We start from the raw sequence: 17,851 nt of genomic DNA, 5'->3' as shown, positions 1-17,851 counted from the left end.
GGAGTGCATGTTTTTGTAGACTGCGCTCTTTACGCGTTCAAATATGCCATAAATATAGCCTCTGATTTAAAAGTTAATAATTAAAGTATAAGAGATGCAATGCAAAGTCCCGACATGAACTCACCAGAGTGCAGAACCTCTCAGGCGGATTTCCACACGTAATTCCGGGCGGATCCACCTTGATCCGCATGTGGTCTTTCATGGACGCGGCTTTTGGCTGGCACGCGTAATGCTCCCACACCGAGCCCTCGTCCGTGCTCACCAGGGACTTGCACAGTTCGTACTGGCCCAGGGTGGAGGCCAGGCAGCGCAGCAGCAGCAGCAACACGGCCTGGAGGAGCATGGCAGGCTGGAGGGGGGGTGTTTGGAGCGGGGTCCGGCACGGGATGAGGGGGCCACGGAGCTCAGAGGAGAGGTGAAGCGCATGGAGCGGTGATCATAAAGAAATAGTGGACATCCCTACCACCATACTGCTGTGCTATGAATGGAGAGGTGCGGGGGAAATGACACAGCTCGCCTCCAGGTTCATAAATCCCCCCCACCCGCCAAATGTAAGGAGCTTTCTCTCAGTGTCGCTGGACAAATATTGACGGCCCCCAGAGAACCGAGAGAGGGACACTTAGTTGTTTTGACGGCTGGTTTCCTGAGGAAGATGGGCGGTGGGTGGAGAGGCGGATAATGTTACAGAGATGAATCTCGGCATACACTTTAACCATAGTGGTGCAGGGAGTTGGGTAGGAGATGTTAACGCGGATCCATATCTCAGATGTCCTGCAGGGAAACAGTGGAACTAGTTGGGGAGGATGAAAGAGAAGTTGCTGCGTCTTCAGGTATATCCATTGGACATTTTCGACTGTCCGAGCTCTTCTGATTGTCCTGAGGCGAAATGGGGACAAATAGAAAAAAAAGAAGTTAATGTAATTAGTTCATTACACCCCTAATCTTACAGTAAACGCTAGAATATATTTTTACAGAGCTCCAACTTGAGATAAAAATTCTCCGCAATAAAACTTTAATGCCAGTGTTTTAAAATATTCATGCGTAATGGGTAGGTTGCGCTCTTATTTTGCGGTGCGAACTCTTTAATTATAATGTAGCTGAATGGCGATGATTTATCTCGCCAAGTGAAGAAACATAACATTTGGAGAAACTTTTAAGTGAACATGTGGCACGGGTAGTCGGTCACAATGAACGCGAGACACGGAACACGAAGAGCTGCACCTTTTTAAAAAGCAAGTGGAGCGCCACATTGTGAGGGTAACCTTGTGCGTAAAAACACGTGCTGCTGCCTGTGCGTGCAGGAGTTGTAGCTGCTCCTCTCCACTGCTGGAGATGCAGGGTGGGCTACAGATGCGTTAATAATTCCACTGCATGAAATACGCATCGAAAAGATCTGTTATTTAATCTGTCCTCTTACAAAATGTGTGGGGAAAAGCGCAGGGAATTATACTATGTTTCAGGAATTTCTTTGAACGAAGTGTCATTTTATGAACTAGAGGCCTTTACATTATTCTCTTACCGCAGCACATCATTTATTTAATAATAAGCTTCAAGAGAAACAAACTACTGGAAGTTCTCTCCAAATTTATTCACTTAATTGAATTATAATTTTAAACTGAATACATGAATAAATGAATACATATGGTGATTATTATTTTTTTGGTTCTTTCTCACTGATTATAGTCCGACTGTCACCTCCACTCTGACAGGAGCCAGGCCCTTGAACAACCTGTCCCATGCAACCCTGTGCACTCTGACTTAGTTCACTTGTCAAGGGGAAGTCGCCAAAGCTATTTCCCGGCACTGACAGTCCTGTAGGGGTGTGTCAGTCCTCTCCAGTAGTGCATCCCACCGAGCAGCATCGCTCACACTGTATATAGGATATCATATATGGTCACAAATGTAATGCATCGATGTGTAAAATAGTGCAAATGACGCTGGAAGTCCCCCTCCCTCAACACTCCGATTATCCCGGAGTGGTCCGGATATTGTGCAGCTTCCCGGTGCAGACTTCAGTGAGCAGAATGCATCGTGTTGCGAACTGTTTTATCAGATGAAACACTTACTTCTAGCATGCATCTGTCAGGCTGGTCAGGACTTTGCGTGCACGTCCCTCCTTCTTTGGCCAATAAAACAAACAAACAAACAAACAAAAAGGTCCCCCCCCCCTCGACCATCCACTGTACTCCGCCGCGGTCCTCTCTGTACTCCCGTCTCTCAGCCTGCCCGGCTCGCTGCTTGTTTCTGCCGTCTGCCGGATACTTTTTATCTCACCGTGGATCGCTGCGCACGGTAGATCCGTGTCCTAGATCTGGAAACGGCTGGGGAAGAGGACTGAAATCCAGCGTCAAGGAGTATCAAAAGTATAAAATATTGAGTTTGAGGAAAGGCTTTGTGCCCGCCCTTCTTGGCCCCTCTCCTCCTCCTCTTCCCACTTTACAAGCTCGGGTTTACCCGGGATGCTCAAGGGCAGAAAGAAAGAGAGAAAAAAGGCTTTATGGAAAATATCTCCCTCCCTCCTCCTTCCCTCCCTCCCCCTCTCTCTCCCTCTCTCTCTCCCTCCCCCTCTCTCTCCCTCTCTCTCTCTCTCGCCCTCCCTCTGTCTCTCTCTCTCTCTCTCTCTCTCTCCCTCTCCCTCTCCCTCTGTCGGTTAATGCCGAGGCTAAATCCTTTTACCATCACTTTCAATCACTATCTGAGCTTTTATCTGCTCCAGCCCTGCTGCCTGAACCGGGGCGGTGCAACTTCTCCTCTCCGCTCCTGCTCCAAACTGTTCCCCAGCAGGTCCGATCTGCACCCCGCTCGGCTTAAAGGACCAGCGGGACCAGGTGTTAGTGGAGCCAACCCTCGACCTTATCTGTCCAGATGCGCAAAATGATAATTAAAAAAAAAAAAAGAATCTCCTGCACGCGCTGTTTACGTGGAGAATGAACTCAGTGGTACCTGCATCCGATACAAATACATTCCTGCAATACTGTGAACGGGACTTCTCATGTGGCTGCGGCGCTGGTGAATGCAGCGACCTTATCCCACCTGAATTATTTATCACTAATCCCACAATTTGGCCTTAAATTTCCCTATTAAATGACATTAAATAACATTTTGTAAAGGTGTTAACTTTTTTGCTGATCCGAGTCTGCAGTAGATTCAATATGTGTATGCATAATGTATTATGAGGGAGCATCAGAGCATCTGAACTTGTAGTTTAAGTGGAATCTGGAGTCCACATTTACAGAGTAGGTGCAGTGCTGTGCAGTGCTTCTCCCCTGCAGCAGTGGTGATGTCCATGGTGCTAATATGGAACACAGCACCTAACTGCATGTCATGCATTGGAAACCACACACTTTACATTCATGTACCAAACATTTAGTCAGTTTTAGCTGCTGTTGTTGCCAGATTTTCTGTGCTTTTGCAAATCTTCACCTGATACAGAGTAATTCAGTTGCTCCCGCTGGCTCCCACTCTCAAGTGCTCACAAGATTATTTTGAGAGGTGATAAAGCACATTACATGTACATTATGTTGTTCTAGAAGTGTACAAAAGCAACTTAGTATTGAACTTTCATAACGCTGAGAAACTCACAAGAGACACATTTTTAAAGAAACTCTCTGGTCATCGATTAACCACTTAAACTCAGATCTGTAAGTATTGACTATACAGTATTGAGATTTTTTTTTAAAACATGAAAATAATCTGTTCATGTCATAGAATGGCTTAAACATAACTCTACACCATTGCTTTTTTTGAGCAGATCTATGAAGTCTGTGCCATAATGCAAAAACTATAGTGTTGTGGGGCTTTGTAACAGTCGAGGTGTTAAGCAAACTTATATTACCCCATGCTTAACAGTCACTGAAATCAACTCTCTGTTCAAAATTCTTTATAAAGTCTAAACAGTCGACATAGTAGCAAACTTAAGTCACTCCTCATGAAAAGCATGCACCTACCTCTGCACCAAAGGCCTAATTTCTGTTTTCACTGCATCATCATACCGAAGTACAATCCTGATTAAAATCATACTCTGTTAGTTAAAGACACTTTAATCCACATCTAATGCCATCTTCACTTATGGTTAGGGGTGTGAAAAGCTGCAGTGTTTTCCTATTTGTTTTCCAAGCCTTACATGAAAGAGAGGAGGTTTTTTTTGTAGTTACAATTTTGAAAGAATTGAAAAAAATATATTCCAAAGTAACGCACACCTACTCGCTGCAGCTTGAGCACACCGGCTTATCTACAACTCTGCTAAAACCTCCAAAAAACTAAATAAAACAAGGAAAAAACACTATATAGCATAACAGCAAGTTGTAATATTGGAGTCTATCACCCGTACCTGCTCGAGCCGGAAAATCCATCCGAAGAAGGATAATGATACAGAAAGTCCCTCCCTGCAAATTGATTGCATCGGTTCGTTAGGTTTGTCCCCCGTAAAACCCTAGAAGTCAGAATCCATGTTTTTTAAGACTGTCATTGGTTCACTGCAGCTTCAAGGTGGAAATGCTCAGCCATGATGTGACTGCTTCTGTCACTCAAGATATGTATTCTAGCACATAGAAAACATGATATTGACATTTTAACGAAGTAAATAAAAGCAACAAAAATGTAGACTTTCACCAGAGGGGGCCGTTAACTTTCAGTATGAGTCCAGCTTCAAAAACTCTGGAACCAACTATTCCCATAATGCAGCTAAACGGTGTTTCATGATGCCTTCCTTGACTGGTAGAAGTCTTTCAAACAGTCCTCCTTGGCACAGCATTGAGTTTTCAACTTCTAGGTTGATGTTTCAAACTCGTTAGCAAACACATTTTTGTTTACACATTAGGCAGCTGTGGTGCAACATTTTTTCTTGGCCACCTGGTAAATGGAATTCAATTTTAACCCTGCTTTAGCTCTGCTTTTTATCACTAGCAACTCTTTTTTTTTTAACAACCCTTATTTTACCAGGAGGCACCACTGAGATCAAAACACTTGAGGGAAATATCAGACTCTTGAGCTATTAATTCTACTCTGTGTTCACCAGCTAATCGATAACTCTGTCAGTCTGCTGAGCGTGGCGAGAGTGAACCAGAACAGAAAAGTTGTACGTGGGGCAGCTAAACACTCAGTTGACTCAGACTTTAGAGACCCACCAGAGCCATAGATGATATTATACATGAACTGACTCTTGTGAAGAATTGTTGGGTGGCTCTTTCATCTTTGCTATTTCTGGATAATGGGATGGAAGCTACCATCCAAGTCTTGAAGAGGCACACATTGCTTCCATTACGCTACATGCTTTTGTTTCAGGTGTTGGTATGCCTTTGCCATGCTGCTACTTTTAGTTTGAACAGCATTTTTTAGAAAGATTTAGGCAGCATAGTGTTCTGTTCGATGCTGAATTTTGCATTCTTAGATGTCACTATAGTCAAATGCTTCCCTCTTTTTTTTGTAGCTGCTGCCACGGTCATTTAAGTTTGATTAACTGACAAAACCCCATGGAAACACCAACAACTTATGTACTATCGAGACTCCGGGGAACTATTTCTCACAGCTAACATTGGTATTGTTTGATAGAACAGGGGGCCCTTATCCCATAATTGTATTAATTGAAATATTCAATATATCGCCCAGCATAATTAATTCTGCAGGGGACCGGCTGCAGCATCTGCGAGAACCCTAAAGGTCCCTGAGGCTAATTTTGGAAACCATTTAAGTAACTAACACCATTGTGCTGCCAACACAGGAACAGATGTGTAATCAGTTCTTCCTGAGCCAAAACACTAATTCACACTTCAGAGGTGAATGACATTTGGGATTACATAATTCACACTTCTGGTCACATTTTAGGGAAACAGAAGAAGGAAGAGGCCAAAAGACACAGGAGGTGAGAGGAAGAAAGAGATATACAACTAAGAGGAAATTATGAACCTTTGTATGAAACGTTGGCAGTACACCCAAGAGAGGATCGATAGTTTGTCCTTGCAGGGCCTTCCCTCTCCTTTCGTATCTTTGAGATGAGCTTTAACCCCTTTTGAGGCGTTTCGGAGGAGAGAACCCCATTTTCCTCACCACTGCGAGCAGCGCCAGACTGAAATACAAACACCCCCCCCTTTCACCCTCCGGGATCAATAGAGCATCGCAAATATGGCATTCACTGCTGTAAGAGCCTATTGATACAGAATAACACAGACCTTTAATCAACATTGCACTGCAGCAGAAGAAAAAAATGGTCTCACTCAATTTGTCAAACAGCCTCTGAGTCAAAGATGAAACACAAACCACGTAGCATTTGTCAGGGGATTGAGAAAAACTATGTAACAGCCTATATTTCACCTTCAGTATTAGACACTTAAAGGTCTTCAGATTTTACTAGTCGGAATCGGAAACCTTGTGCAACAAACCCGCCTGTTTTCATTTCTTCTCCTCACTTGCTTGGCGTGAGTGATTTAAAGGAGAGGTTCATCACTGATTCAGCGACGGTCAGAGAGTGTCAGCTGTGCTTGAAATGTGACTTAGTATGATTAAGCTCTGAACATTTATTTCACAAATGGATACAGATTACATGTGTAGGCAGTGAAGTGCAATTTACTGCTCAAAAATCATGATCACATTTAGTCAACTACACATTTACTACAACTATATTCGATTTTACAGTTTACTAAATTCACTTGAATGGGCATCAATAACCTGATAGAAATGTCAACCCTCAACATGATGAATGAGTGATATTGTATTTTGGAATTCAATTATGTCTACCTAAATAAGAGCATCAATAACAATAGAGCAGCCTGTCCTGGCAAATAGACTACAGTATGTAGCACAACAGTGTATTGCTGCATTAATTTCCTACAACAATGTTAGTAATTTGACCATGCGGTGTTCACAGCGGCAGTGTAAAATTAGATATCATCCCTTTGAAAACCCCACTTAATTCAGTATTTAGTTTGTTTCGGTGAATAGAAATCTGCTCTGTGGATCATTTGGCTTCCCTGAATCTCAAAAGTTGTGTAAAATGCATGTTGTGGCAAAAACTCTCTTCCATTCTTCCGTGTTCTTTTTCGTCACTTTCCAACTTTCTCTATAATCGTTCTCTTTTTCGCTCTCACTCTCTCCGTGTTTGTATTTTGGCAGAGGATAGGACTGTCAGAGTAGCCTAGCTGGCAGACCTTGATAAAAAATATACCCTTCATCGTGGCAGCCTGCAGAGTTTGGACAAGGTTCAGGACAGGCCTCATATCTCTCTTTCTCTCTCTCTAACGCTCTTCCTCTCCCTCTCTCTGTTTTGTTCTCCCTATTTGCTGAAAGGATGACAAAAAAGTCAACTTGTGCGGGAATCACAGTCTCACATAAATCCGTTTGAAACTTTAGGAAGACCCCAAACATGTTGTGCATGATCAGAAATAATTTATCTGTCCATTGTATTCATTGTAAAATGCTTTGACCAGAGGGCCAGACTATAATCTCACACATGCACACTCACTCACATATACATTATAATCCACTCTTTTCTCTTCACTTTTATGTACACACAGGCTGATATCTGTTTGTTTCTCAGTATATTTTTGTCAAAATCTAACTTATGAGTATATTGTCTAAAGCAATTAGCACACAGGGCCGTACAAGATGTGTTTAGAAGATCCGTGGTGGTACCTGCAAAAAGTAAAAAATATACCCGATATAAATTTGGCCACTACTCCCTTTGGAATGGTCTTATGCAGTGATACACTGCTCCCCATGCTCCTGCTACACTTGGAGCATTTTCTGGAAGTCCTGTTGTAGGTATCAATTTGCGATTTCACCATGGACTTTAAACTCCGGCATCAAATTCAGTGTCAAACTGAGCCACCCTTCCTGTTAAAGGTTATTAATGGTGACGAGCATTGGTTCTGTGGTTACTATCCAGCAACCAAACAGCAATTTTCAATGGAAGAGTCTGCTGTCTCTAAGATCAGAGAAGGTGCATCAGGTCAGCATTGTGACCAAGAGCATGATTCAGCATTCACAGGCAACAAGCTATCAACACTGACTTCTGCTGCAATGTTTTGATGTGTTTCAGGGACAACATTTGGCATAAATAACCTGAACTGCTGCAGGTGCTATTGTGCCAACAGACCCCAACTTAAGGTTTTCTTTGCCAAAACAATAATAGCTCGCCACCTGCAATTCTTGTGGAGGAAAATCAGTCGTGTAGCATTGTTGATTCTTGTTGCAGAACTGGACTTCCAAGGGGTGTTCTAAGTGTGGCAGTAGCACTAGGAACAGTGTGTCACTGCACACAATGGCTACCTCGAAAAGGATTGTGATAAAATTTAGGTCAGGTTTTTGTCTTTTACAGGCGCAGTCCGAGAACCTTAAGATTGCACCTCTTAATTTGAACCCTTAATGATGTTAACAATTAAACAACGATTTAAAAAAAAAAAAAAAAAACACCATACCTCTAACAAATATTTTTCAATGTGGCAGCACATAAACTGTCATCATAACGACTGGTTTGTCTCTTGTCCATGATATCCACCCAGACTCTCTTTAGTGTTTCTGCTTTTTGTAGGTGCAGTTTTTCAAAGTTTTTAATCATATTGCAAATAGTAATAAGAAAATGAATATACTTAAAGCAGAACACTGCAGAACTGACAGATCACAGATCAGTCTGTTAATGGGTCTTGAGGAGAACTACTGGATGTGTTAAAGGAAGCTGCATAAAGTCTTTAGTGGCTCTAGGAAAAAAGCTGACCACATACCTGAAAAGATTGGTTGAGGCTTTGGTTGGGAATGAAGAGTACAAGTCTGAAAATTAAAATTAAAAAACAGGGAGTGTGAGTTAGAAAAAACTGAGATTTACTACATCTCATCTCTGTTTGAGGCTAGTGGTTCAAGGCTCCATTCGCTGCTACTTTTGTACTTCTTTCATGCATTTTTTTAAAAAAAGTTTAGATTGACACACTTGATGCCATTTTTTACCAGTGAGCCCCATATGTGCCTTCAGATTACAGAACACCTGTCACTGTGAACATATGATATTCTTTAAACAACCAGATGGGTCCTCCAGACAATATGTACACGCACATAGAGACACACACAAGCATGCACACTCTTGTATACACACGCCAAATGTGGTCTCCTAGCAACTCCTAGTTAGTGGTCCTACCTTGGGAGTGATGCTCTTTTCACTTACATCAGGTGTTTGCCCACCAGGGAAACTAGAAATAACCTTGGAGTGACCCTGAAATTCAGGCCCATTTCACATCATTCCCTCAAACCACATCTAATCCTTTATCTGAGTCACCTCAAAAAGCACAAATACCAAAAGCAGTTTTTCTGCCTCTATGCAGTTTGTCTTTTTCTCCTCCTACTATAAACATTAATAGAGTTTTAGTTTGACCTGTCCAGTGGTTTCTATCTTAAGAAGTCTGATGGGAGGCAGTGGTTTAAAGATCCAAAAGAGGAGTGATAGTGAAAAAGAATAACATTCACAGACTCATCCTTCTGCATTACATATCAGTCACTTCCTAACGAGGGACGACAAGCGGCCGACTCCGAGATTAACAGCATTTGCGGAGGGCCCAGTTGGTGTCCTGTCCCACACTGGGCCGGCGGCAGAATCACTCTGCTGCGGTGTGTGTGTTTGTGTTTGTGTGTGAGAGGGACTGGATGTGAAAAGGAGGCATTGTTTATATTAATTTTGTGTGTATTAGTAGCATTGCGGTGGTGTTGCAGGTGAATCCATGTGTGTGACTGTGTGTGTGTGTGTGTGTGTGTGTGTGTGTGTGTGTGTGTGTGTGTGTGTGTGTGTGTGTGTGTGTGTGTGTGTGTGTGTGTGTGTGTGTGTGTGTGTGTGCAGGTGCTGTACAGTATGTGGCCTCCATTCTGCTCATCAGACGCCGCCTGACTGAACCTCCTCGGTGTCCCCATGTGATCCAGTGATCGATGAAAACCTCTGGAGGTGCCTTTCACACACACCCTTCCCACCACTCTGCAACACTGCAAGTGTCTGTCGCCGCTGAAGGATGTTTGGATCAATCAATTCGTCGTTCACGTCCTCATTCATTTACTTGCTTATCTATCACTTCACTAAATGTAAAGTTTTGCTCGCTATTGCCAGCTGACCTAACTCACATGACCCATGCAGCCACTCATACTGACACTGCACACTTACTCATTCATGCGTCAGGTGAATGAGTGAGCTTGTTGTTCAGTGACTGACTCACTCACTGGTGAGCTTGATCTCTCACTCTCATGACACTCATCAGTGGCGCTGGGATTTCAGGTCTAGTTTATATGTGGATGGAGGGGAACAGTGCCTCCATATGGATTTAGCTGTTACCGGCCATTTGCAGGTGTTCTGTTGTCATGTTTGTGTGTTGATGTGCTGTTGCCTACGAGGGATCTGCTGAAATAGTGGGTGAATGGTGGTGCAGGTGTGGCCTTTTCAAGAAGACCAATATTTTACCGAGTGGAGTTGTTAAGGGGTATTTCACAAAAGATGCAAAATCATCTTTTGCACAACCTCTTGCTCATTTATTTGACCTCCTCAGTAGCTGTTTGCAGTATGGTTTGCAACCATAATATAGACACAAAATACCTCTGCAGTTAGGGGTTGTGTCCACCAAAGAGCTTTTTAGGCCTGAGCACTTTTCACTTGTTTGTAATGATTGCACAGCTTATTTTCACTGCTAAAAATGCAGGTATTAGCAGACAATGTGACAAGGTTCTGACTGCCTATCGTGCACTGAGCGCTGCGAGCTTGGCTTTTTATTCTGGCCTGCTAACTGTTTAAAAAATATTTAACTTTTGGATAAAACGCTGCGCTCGTCACCGTTCCTTTTTATCCAGTCATTCAGTCATGGTAAAGGAGGGATGGGACAAATACCTTCTGTCACATTCAACTTGTACAAGTGCTGAACAGAGAAATAATACTGTTGTTGTGAGTATCCATGTCTGTAACAGATGACATTTCCAGACTATTGCAATATTAATTTGAAAAATAATGCTTTAAGGAACATTTTGTTTGCAGTGGGTCTGCTAGATAAACAACAGTCAGCTTATTAGTACTTTGAAACCAGATGTTACAAGCATGTAGTGGATCTGACTGGAGGACCCGAGGACACTACATACAGTGATAAAGTTATGACCTGTATATTGCAAGATAGCTCCATCCTAAGATATATTCTGCTTTATTGTCTATTTTACTCTAAATATTTTACAAAATGAACACTGTGTTGTAGTCAAAAAGTTGTAGAAGCCATGAAACTTGCAAATGAGACCATAACTTAATCAGGGAAATGTTTTCTCAGATAATAAATCAAGTGAAAGTTAGGGTCATTTTCTCATAGATTTCTGTACCATCTGACTTCTTTTTGCAACCAAAGGAGTTGCCTCCTGCTGGCCGTTACAAAGAATGCAGGTTTCAGGCACTTTCACACTGACTTCACTTTTCAGACCTAGAGGCTACATTCATCTTTTTTTAGAAATGTTTTCCAATACCATTCTTCCATGGATATTATATTGTTTAGCAACCGACTGTCTCAGCTAAAAAAACAAAACACCTACAAAGTGCTTTCAAGCACCCCCAGGAAGACATACTCAGAAGCACACCTGGCAATTCCAGCTAGAAAACTTGGCTTTTGTTAATAGACAGGCCTAGAGTTAATTTGGCTATTGTTACAATGGTCAGGTCACTGAAAGTTACAAGTGGATAGATCTGTCTGAAACCTCACAGACAAGGTGAGCTCTTTAAAGAAAATCTTGTGAAGCAGTAAAGTCAGTGAAGACAGAACAACTTTTAGCCTTTGTTTGAAACACATCAACAAAGTGTTGTTTTAATTGTCTTGTTTTTATTGTCAGTGCAACAAAGATAATTGAAAAGTGTTTTTACATGTAGCAGTTGAGAGACTTGCGAGGGGTAGTCAAAGCAACAGAGACTAACATATCTGGACTTTCAATCCCAGTTATGAGTCATTCTCCAACATCACCTCTGCAAAAGTGGTGCGTTTCCCATAATACAGCCAGTCTGCCTGTTATTTTCTCTTTTTGTCTTTTCAAAGTTCCTGCACAGACACAGATGATTTTATACGACTGACTTCACAGGACGAGTAGTACTTTCTGTTGACTTTGACAAAACGGTGCCCTTTTAAAGCAAAGTTTCTCCTCTTATGACCTTAATCTCTTCATGTACTGACAGGGTCATGGGAATTATCATAGATTGAGATATTTATGTTAACGTCTGATATTTACATCAGGAAAAATAAAGTTGAGTAATCCTGATTTAACATTATGAACTTTTATTGACTCATTCTGTACAGTGGTCGTGTTCATTGATTTATATTAACAGTCACCACATCAGCATGTAATTAAACAATTTTGCTGTAAGGGTGGTTTCTGTTCAGCACGAATGTAACTGTATTGGAAATACTGAATCTTAAAAATGCATGTAACCAAAGATGAGCATGTTATTTTCCATGTGCTCGTGTTGCCACTTATGTGCCATTTCAGATTTATAACTCAGGTTTAGCAGCAAATTTAAGTCAAGTCTAGAGGAGGATAAAAGATTTACAGTCTGTTCACCAGAATGGTCTGTTAACAGTCGCTCAGCCTACTCACGCCATTATATCCTTCATTAAATGAGCTGTAGACGAGAGAATGAGATTTATCCTCGTGCTCTCAGGGCAAACGGGGCACTGTCTCTTCTTCAGACTGACGCTCCGTGTTGACATTGGAGGGATAAATCCAGCAGGATCAATACCAGCTTTTCGTCTCATTGATTTGCTCATACAACCTCGCCCTCGTCCCACCCAGAGGTTCTTCCGCCATGCTGACCCCTCTTGTCACCTGTAAACGCTGTTCATTCATCTATCTACATATAGTGCCTATCCATTTCATCGACAGGAGACAGTGACATTGTATAGTGACAGCAGACCCTAGAGGTCTCATGAGATCATGTTTTAAGACGGGAATCAAAGTACACATGACAGTGGCTGCTTTATTTTGTGTATCTTGTATATGTGATGCAGACAGTGTCGCTAATAGTTGTGTGTGAGCAGTTTTTTCACCAAAACCCAGTCATAACTTATAAGAGAGAGAGAGAGAGAGAGAGAGAGAAAATGCAAAAAGCACAAAGAAGTATTTTCTGATCTCACAACCCTGTTGTCAGGTCAGTGCCTTCCAAAACTATGTCACTGTTTCAAAATGAAACTTTTTTCTCATCTTACACTACTATGAATGAGGTTTGGTTATGTCCTTATAAGCAAATCTCACCACTCGCTGGCCAGTTTCTTAGCACCCCTGGGCAATTATTTTGGGTTAGCAAGACTTGGCTTCCATCTAAATACTTGGGAAAGGAGCCACAAATTAAATTTCATTAGCCACCAGGATATAAAAATTCTATGTAAAGAATTACTAATCAAATCTGGTGTTTAAAGGCTGCTTAAAAGGCACTTTCCCTCACAAGTTAAACCTTCAGGATGCATTCACACACTTAAATGACACTTTTTGTGCAGTGAAACAAGAAGAATAGATTGATGCTTCTCACTTTGGCTGCTATAGTAGAGATAACTGGCTTGCTGGGGGGACAGGAAATATGCAATGCAACTTTTTTCAGTTATTAGTACAGAATTCTCCCATAGATTGCTATCCAGGAAACAGATCAGTGGTTAGTCTCTCCCATCAAATTTCTCTAGTTTAGATTTAAATATATATTCAAGATTTTGAACATTATTATAGCATCAATATTGCGGCAAGCAACTGTTTTCCTAAATCTAGGAATCTAGCAATAGCATCCTCAGCAGAGAATGAAGTTATACTTCCTTTGTGTGCCTTGTGTCCTTCTGTTTTATGATTTGGTTGCTGCTCTGGCAGCATGTGGATGTTGGTGAATGTCAGTGCATATGAGTCCCTTCCCTCGAAACTGATTACCTTCCTCGCATTTATAAAGAGACTAAGAGTGACCTTCCACACCACACTGTAAAAGTAAAAGGGCAATTCTGGTGTCCCATAAAAAACAAAGAATAAAAAGAACACAAAGCATTGTATGTTATTTACTTAATTTAAGCTTACTCCCTAAACGTCCTATAACTGTTTTGCTGGTTACTTCTGCTTCTCTTTCAGTCTTATAATGTACTATGTCTCTGAACTGTCTGTTTCACCATGACAGTCCATGTGTTACCATACTATCGCCGATAAAAGTGAAGTAAAGACAATATTTAGCAAGTTAACAACAACCATTACCGTCATTCACTGCAGTTTACAGCGTTAGCATGGGCTAATGGTTGTAGCTGGATTAATTGTTTTGATCTGAGATCCTGGTGCTTTAGAGACTGTCAGTGGTTCTGATTGTACTATACAGCTCATTAAAGGTTTGGATTAAAATGAATTTATTGTTGTGGTAACCACTGAGGTGAGACTCTGAAATGTCTGTGACTGTAATTGAGTGAACTTTGACTGCTGATAGGAAATCATTGCTGTTCTATGTAAAAGTCAAGTGGTTCACTGACTCTTCATCCACCCCGACCTCCTCCCTCTGTGGTCTCTGTGTTAATAACATCACAAACGTCTTCCTTTTGTCGTAATGGAAGCATTGATATTTTTATGGTCACTAGAGGCCTTTGTAATGAATGGAAACATAAGTCATGAGACTGTGTAATGTTATGTTGTTTGTCTAATTTATTACACCGCAGTGATGCAGCTCATGACACATTATTAGCTGGAACATTTGTAACTGATTGTATTTTGCTAAACTGTCACTGTTAATGGCAGACTGTCTGTAACCAGTCAGTAATTCTCACTGAACAGTCCTGTGTGATATAATTAGGTTTTGTAAATGCTGTTTCGGGGTGACTTTACTTTCATAATTGGGACATTTTCACAGATGAGCATCAATGTGAGTTTTTTAAGACTGAAAGCCAGTGGGCACTGAACAGGATGACGGCCACTGTAACCTTTCACTGCAGCGCCGGTGTTTTGTTTCCATCTCTCAATCAGCAGTGGTCTTTATTTCTGTCCTTCCTCGGGGGTAAATAAGACCCCACTATAGCAGAGAGGAGCCTGGGTAACGAGGCTTGTGTCTTTAGAAGCTCTACATCTAACAGGTCATGGGTCAGCCTCAGAGATACAGGGGAAATGGATATGAGGCTGGAGGAATCTATTTATATTATATTTCTACGCGTGTTTGTGTTTTCCCATTATATCCTGTAATACGATCCGTGCTCATTGCTGTCATTGTGAATGTGCAAAACCGCATTTCAGAAAACGAAACTAAAATAACACCACCAAATGTTAGGAAATAAATTGACAACTGTAAAAGCACAAGAAATCAACAAAAAAATCTACTATATTAGGAAGAGTGAAGGTGAGTTTTTACATGTTTGTGCCAAATGTTTCCTTAATATTTCAGTATAGTTACACACAGGAACTACAGTAAGATGATATAAGAGTCCATTATTTTAGTGACTGCATAACTTTCACCCCAGAAGAATCTGATTAAACAATATATTTATAATATTTTGGTAACAGATACAACCCCAAACAATGTGTCTGACCTCTTGATGTCTTACAGGGGAAATGGGATAAAGAAGAAGAGCAGAAATAAGAAAAATAACAGCAAAGCAAACAAAATCCCTCAAAACAAGATGTAAAAAAACCCTCTTCATCTGACTGCAGCGTTTCTCTCCAAGCAGTTCTTTTAATGTTCTAATTTCAGCAGACACTTTCATAAACAAGTTCAGCTCTAACGGTTTCAGATTCTGCTAATTTTGCTGTAACTTTATCTTGCTATTTTCTTTTTGCCGTTTTCTTCCAGTGTATTGCGAGCATCTGTTAGACACAGTAAATTACCAACATCAGGCCAAATACTAACATGTACATTAGTATTTTTACTTACGTCACTGCTCTGTACTGCACACTGTATTTTTCTTCAGCCTATAACAGAACACGTGTGCACTGTATCATTAGGTAGACCGATAAGAATGTTCTCCTGTGTTGTTTGGATTTGATTGGAGGCCCAGCTAATTAACAGCGGTTCAAATTATTCTATAATATAAAAGGTGTCGCTCATAGTGACAAACTCACAGAAAATGATCACCAAACATAAAGTTTTTCTTTTCTTTAAAGACCCTGCCTGGTGAAAATCCTTTTTTAAAATCTTGTAAATACATGCATATGATGCTTTTTTCTGTACATAAAGAGATATAATGAGCCACGTAAGCATTTTACACACCATGGCTGAGCATTTCCACCTTGACGCTGGAGTGTATCGATGACTTAAAAAACACAGATTCGGAATGCTGGGGTTTCAAATGTAGCAAACCTAAAGAACTAATCCTGTCAGTTTGCTAGGGTGGGCTCTCTGTGTCATTATCCTTCTTTTGAATCCCTTTCATGTTCAAACATGCTGAATTACTTCAAAATTACAAGTTGCCATTGTGTAGCATGGAGCAGTTATCGTTTTTAAGCACATTATTAGGTGAGCTGGTGTGCTCAACCTGCAGCGAGTGCAGGTGTAGGAGTGGACTTCATAGATCAACACATTTAGGGGGATAAATGGTGTTGAGCTACGTCTAAGCCATTTTAAGGACATGGAGAGATTCTTTTCATTGGAAAAATCTTCTAAATATCTAAGTTTAAAAAAAAAAAAATCAGACATAACAGGGGAGGACTAGGGGGGCTCACTGATACATTAGTCACCTACCAACACAACCCTAAAACATACCCTATTACTCTAAATGAGGTCATAACGTACAATATGAACAGCCTGCTGGATTGAAGAAGATTTTAAACTAACAATTAAGACCACAAACTCATTAGAAAATGTGTTCGCTGAGGTAGCAAATCAAGGGAGAAGTGGGGTGATTTTCTCATTGATTTATACACAGTCTGACTTATTTCTGCCCCAAAGAAGATGACCCTGCTGGAATTTGGAAAGTGTGCACTTTTAATGCTCTTCTGCATCTGCTACACTTATCAGATTTTAACTATCTTTTATATCCAGTCTACGTGCCTAGCAAAGTTGAAAACTATCTGGTGAAGACAGTGGAGCATTTAGCAGCTAAAGAGCCAGATATTTCCCTCAGGTGAATGGATATTGGACTGAAGTTTGTCCAAGTGGATGCTCCATGTCTGCTGGATTATAATACAATACATATTTTTTTTTTGTCTTTTCTAATGTATTTAATGCAATGCCATCAAATTAATGCCACAACCACATTTTTCAAGACCATCAAAATCCGTGAGGTCCTTTTTGGTGATGATTTCTTAAGGTGGTACATTTTCTTTTGTATTCTAATCGTTTTGTTGGACGTTGTGTTTTGCGCTGCCTGGTCACTGCACATAAAGCCCCTGACTATGTTAGAATTTTTTTTTTGCTCTTTCTTTTTTCCTCTTCCATCAAAAGGCTTAAAACATCCACGTGAACATAGATCAGCTGCAGCTCATCAAGAGCCAGTGCCATCAGTGACAGTCTCCGATGGAAGTTCTGTTAATTATCACCACATCCAGCACCCTACAGTAGCAGTACACTGCGGGGGTTCAATGTATGACTTCAGTACAGACCCTGGGTTTGCAGGATTCAAAAGCAGTTCGTCTCCCACTCCCTGATATCTTCCTTATTAGACCCAGGCAAAGAACATTGATCTCATGCAGTTATTTTTTCTGGTCCACCACAACTGGATGATTTCTGTCATGCCTTTAAGTCTGTCTGTCGGGGTCATGGCTTGTCAGAGTATGTGCTGTATTTCCCTTTGTGTGAATGAGGATGTGTGGGGGGGCAGCACTTGTCCAAGTTTATGCTTTACACAGAAAATGCACTTTCTCATTAATGTGTATCTGCATTCTTCTTTTTTCACCTCTCCTGCGCTGCGTTCCTATAAGTACATTATGTGCTTGTTTG

The 17,851-nt window shown here is 41.2% G+C and overlaps 1 protein-coding gene across 7 annotated transcripts in view; it reads right to left on the bottom strand.

Moving 5' to 3' along the window:
- ntng2b (netrin g2b) overlaps window positions 1-2,511 on the bottom strand; it is a 74,779-nt gene extending 72,268 nt beyond the window's left edge. For all 7 annotated transcript variants that reach the window (XM_055019367.1, XM_055019369.1, XM_055019368.1 and 4 more), the window contains exons 1-2: window positions 2,067-2,511; window positions 125-876 (exon numbers count right to left, since the gene is read on the bottom strand). In XM_055019367.1, the coding sequence (XP_054875342.1) occupies window positions 125-343 (219 nt within the window). In that variant the 5' untranslated portion in view covers window positions 344-876; window positions 2,067-2,511. The remainder of the gene's footprint in view (window positions 1-124; window positions 877-2,066) is intronic.
- Between the last annotated feature and the right edge of the window lie 15,340 nt (window positions 2,512-17,851).

This window comes from Amphiprion ocellaris, chromosome 17 (assembly GCF_022539595.1).
Source record: "Amphiprion ocellaris isolate individual 3 ecotype Okinawa chromosome 17, ASM2253959v1, whole genome shotgun sequence".
NCBI classification, from domain to species: Eukaryota; Metazoa; Chordata; class Actinopteri; family Pomacentridae; genus Amphiprion; species Amphiprion ocellaris.
Note: the sequence above shows the minus strand (reverse complement) of the source record. Positions and strands in the feature narration are given on the sequence as shown.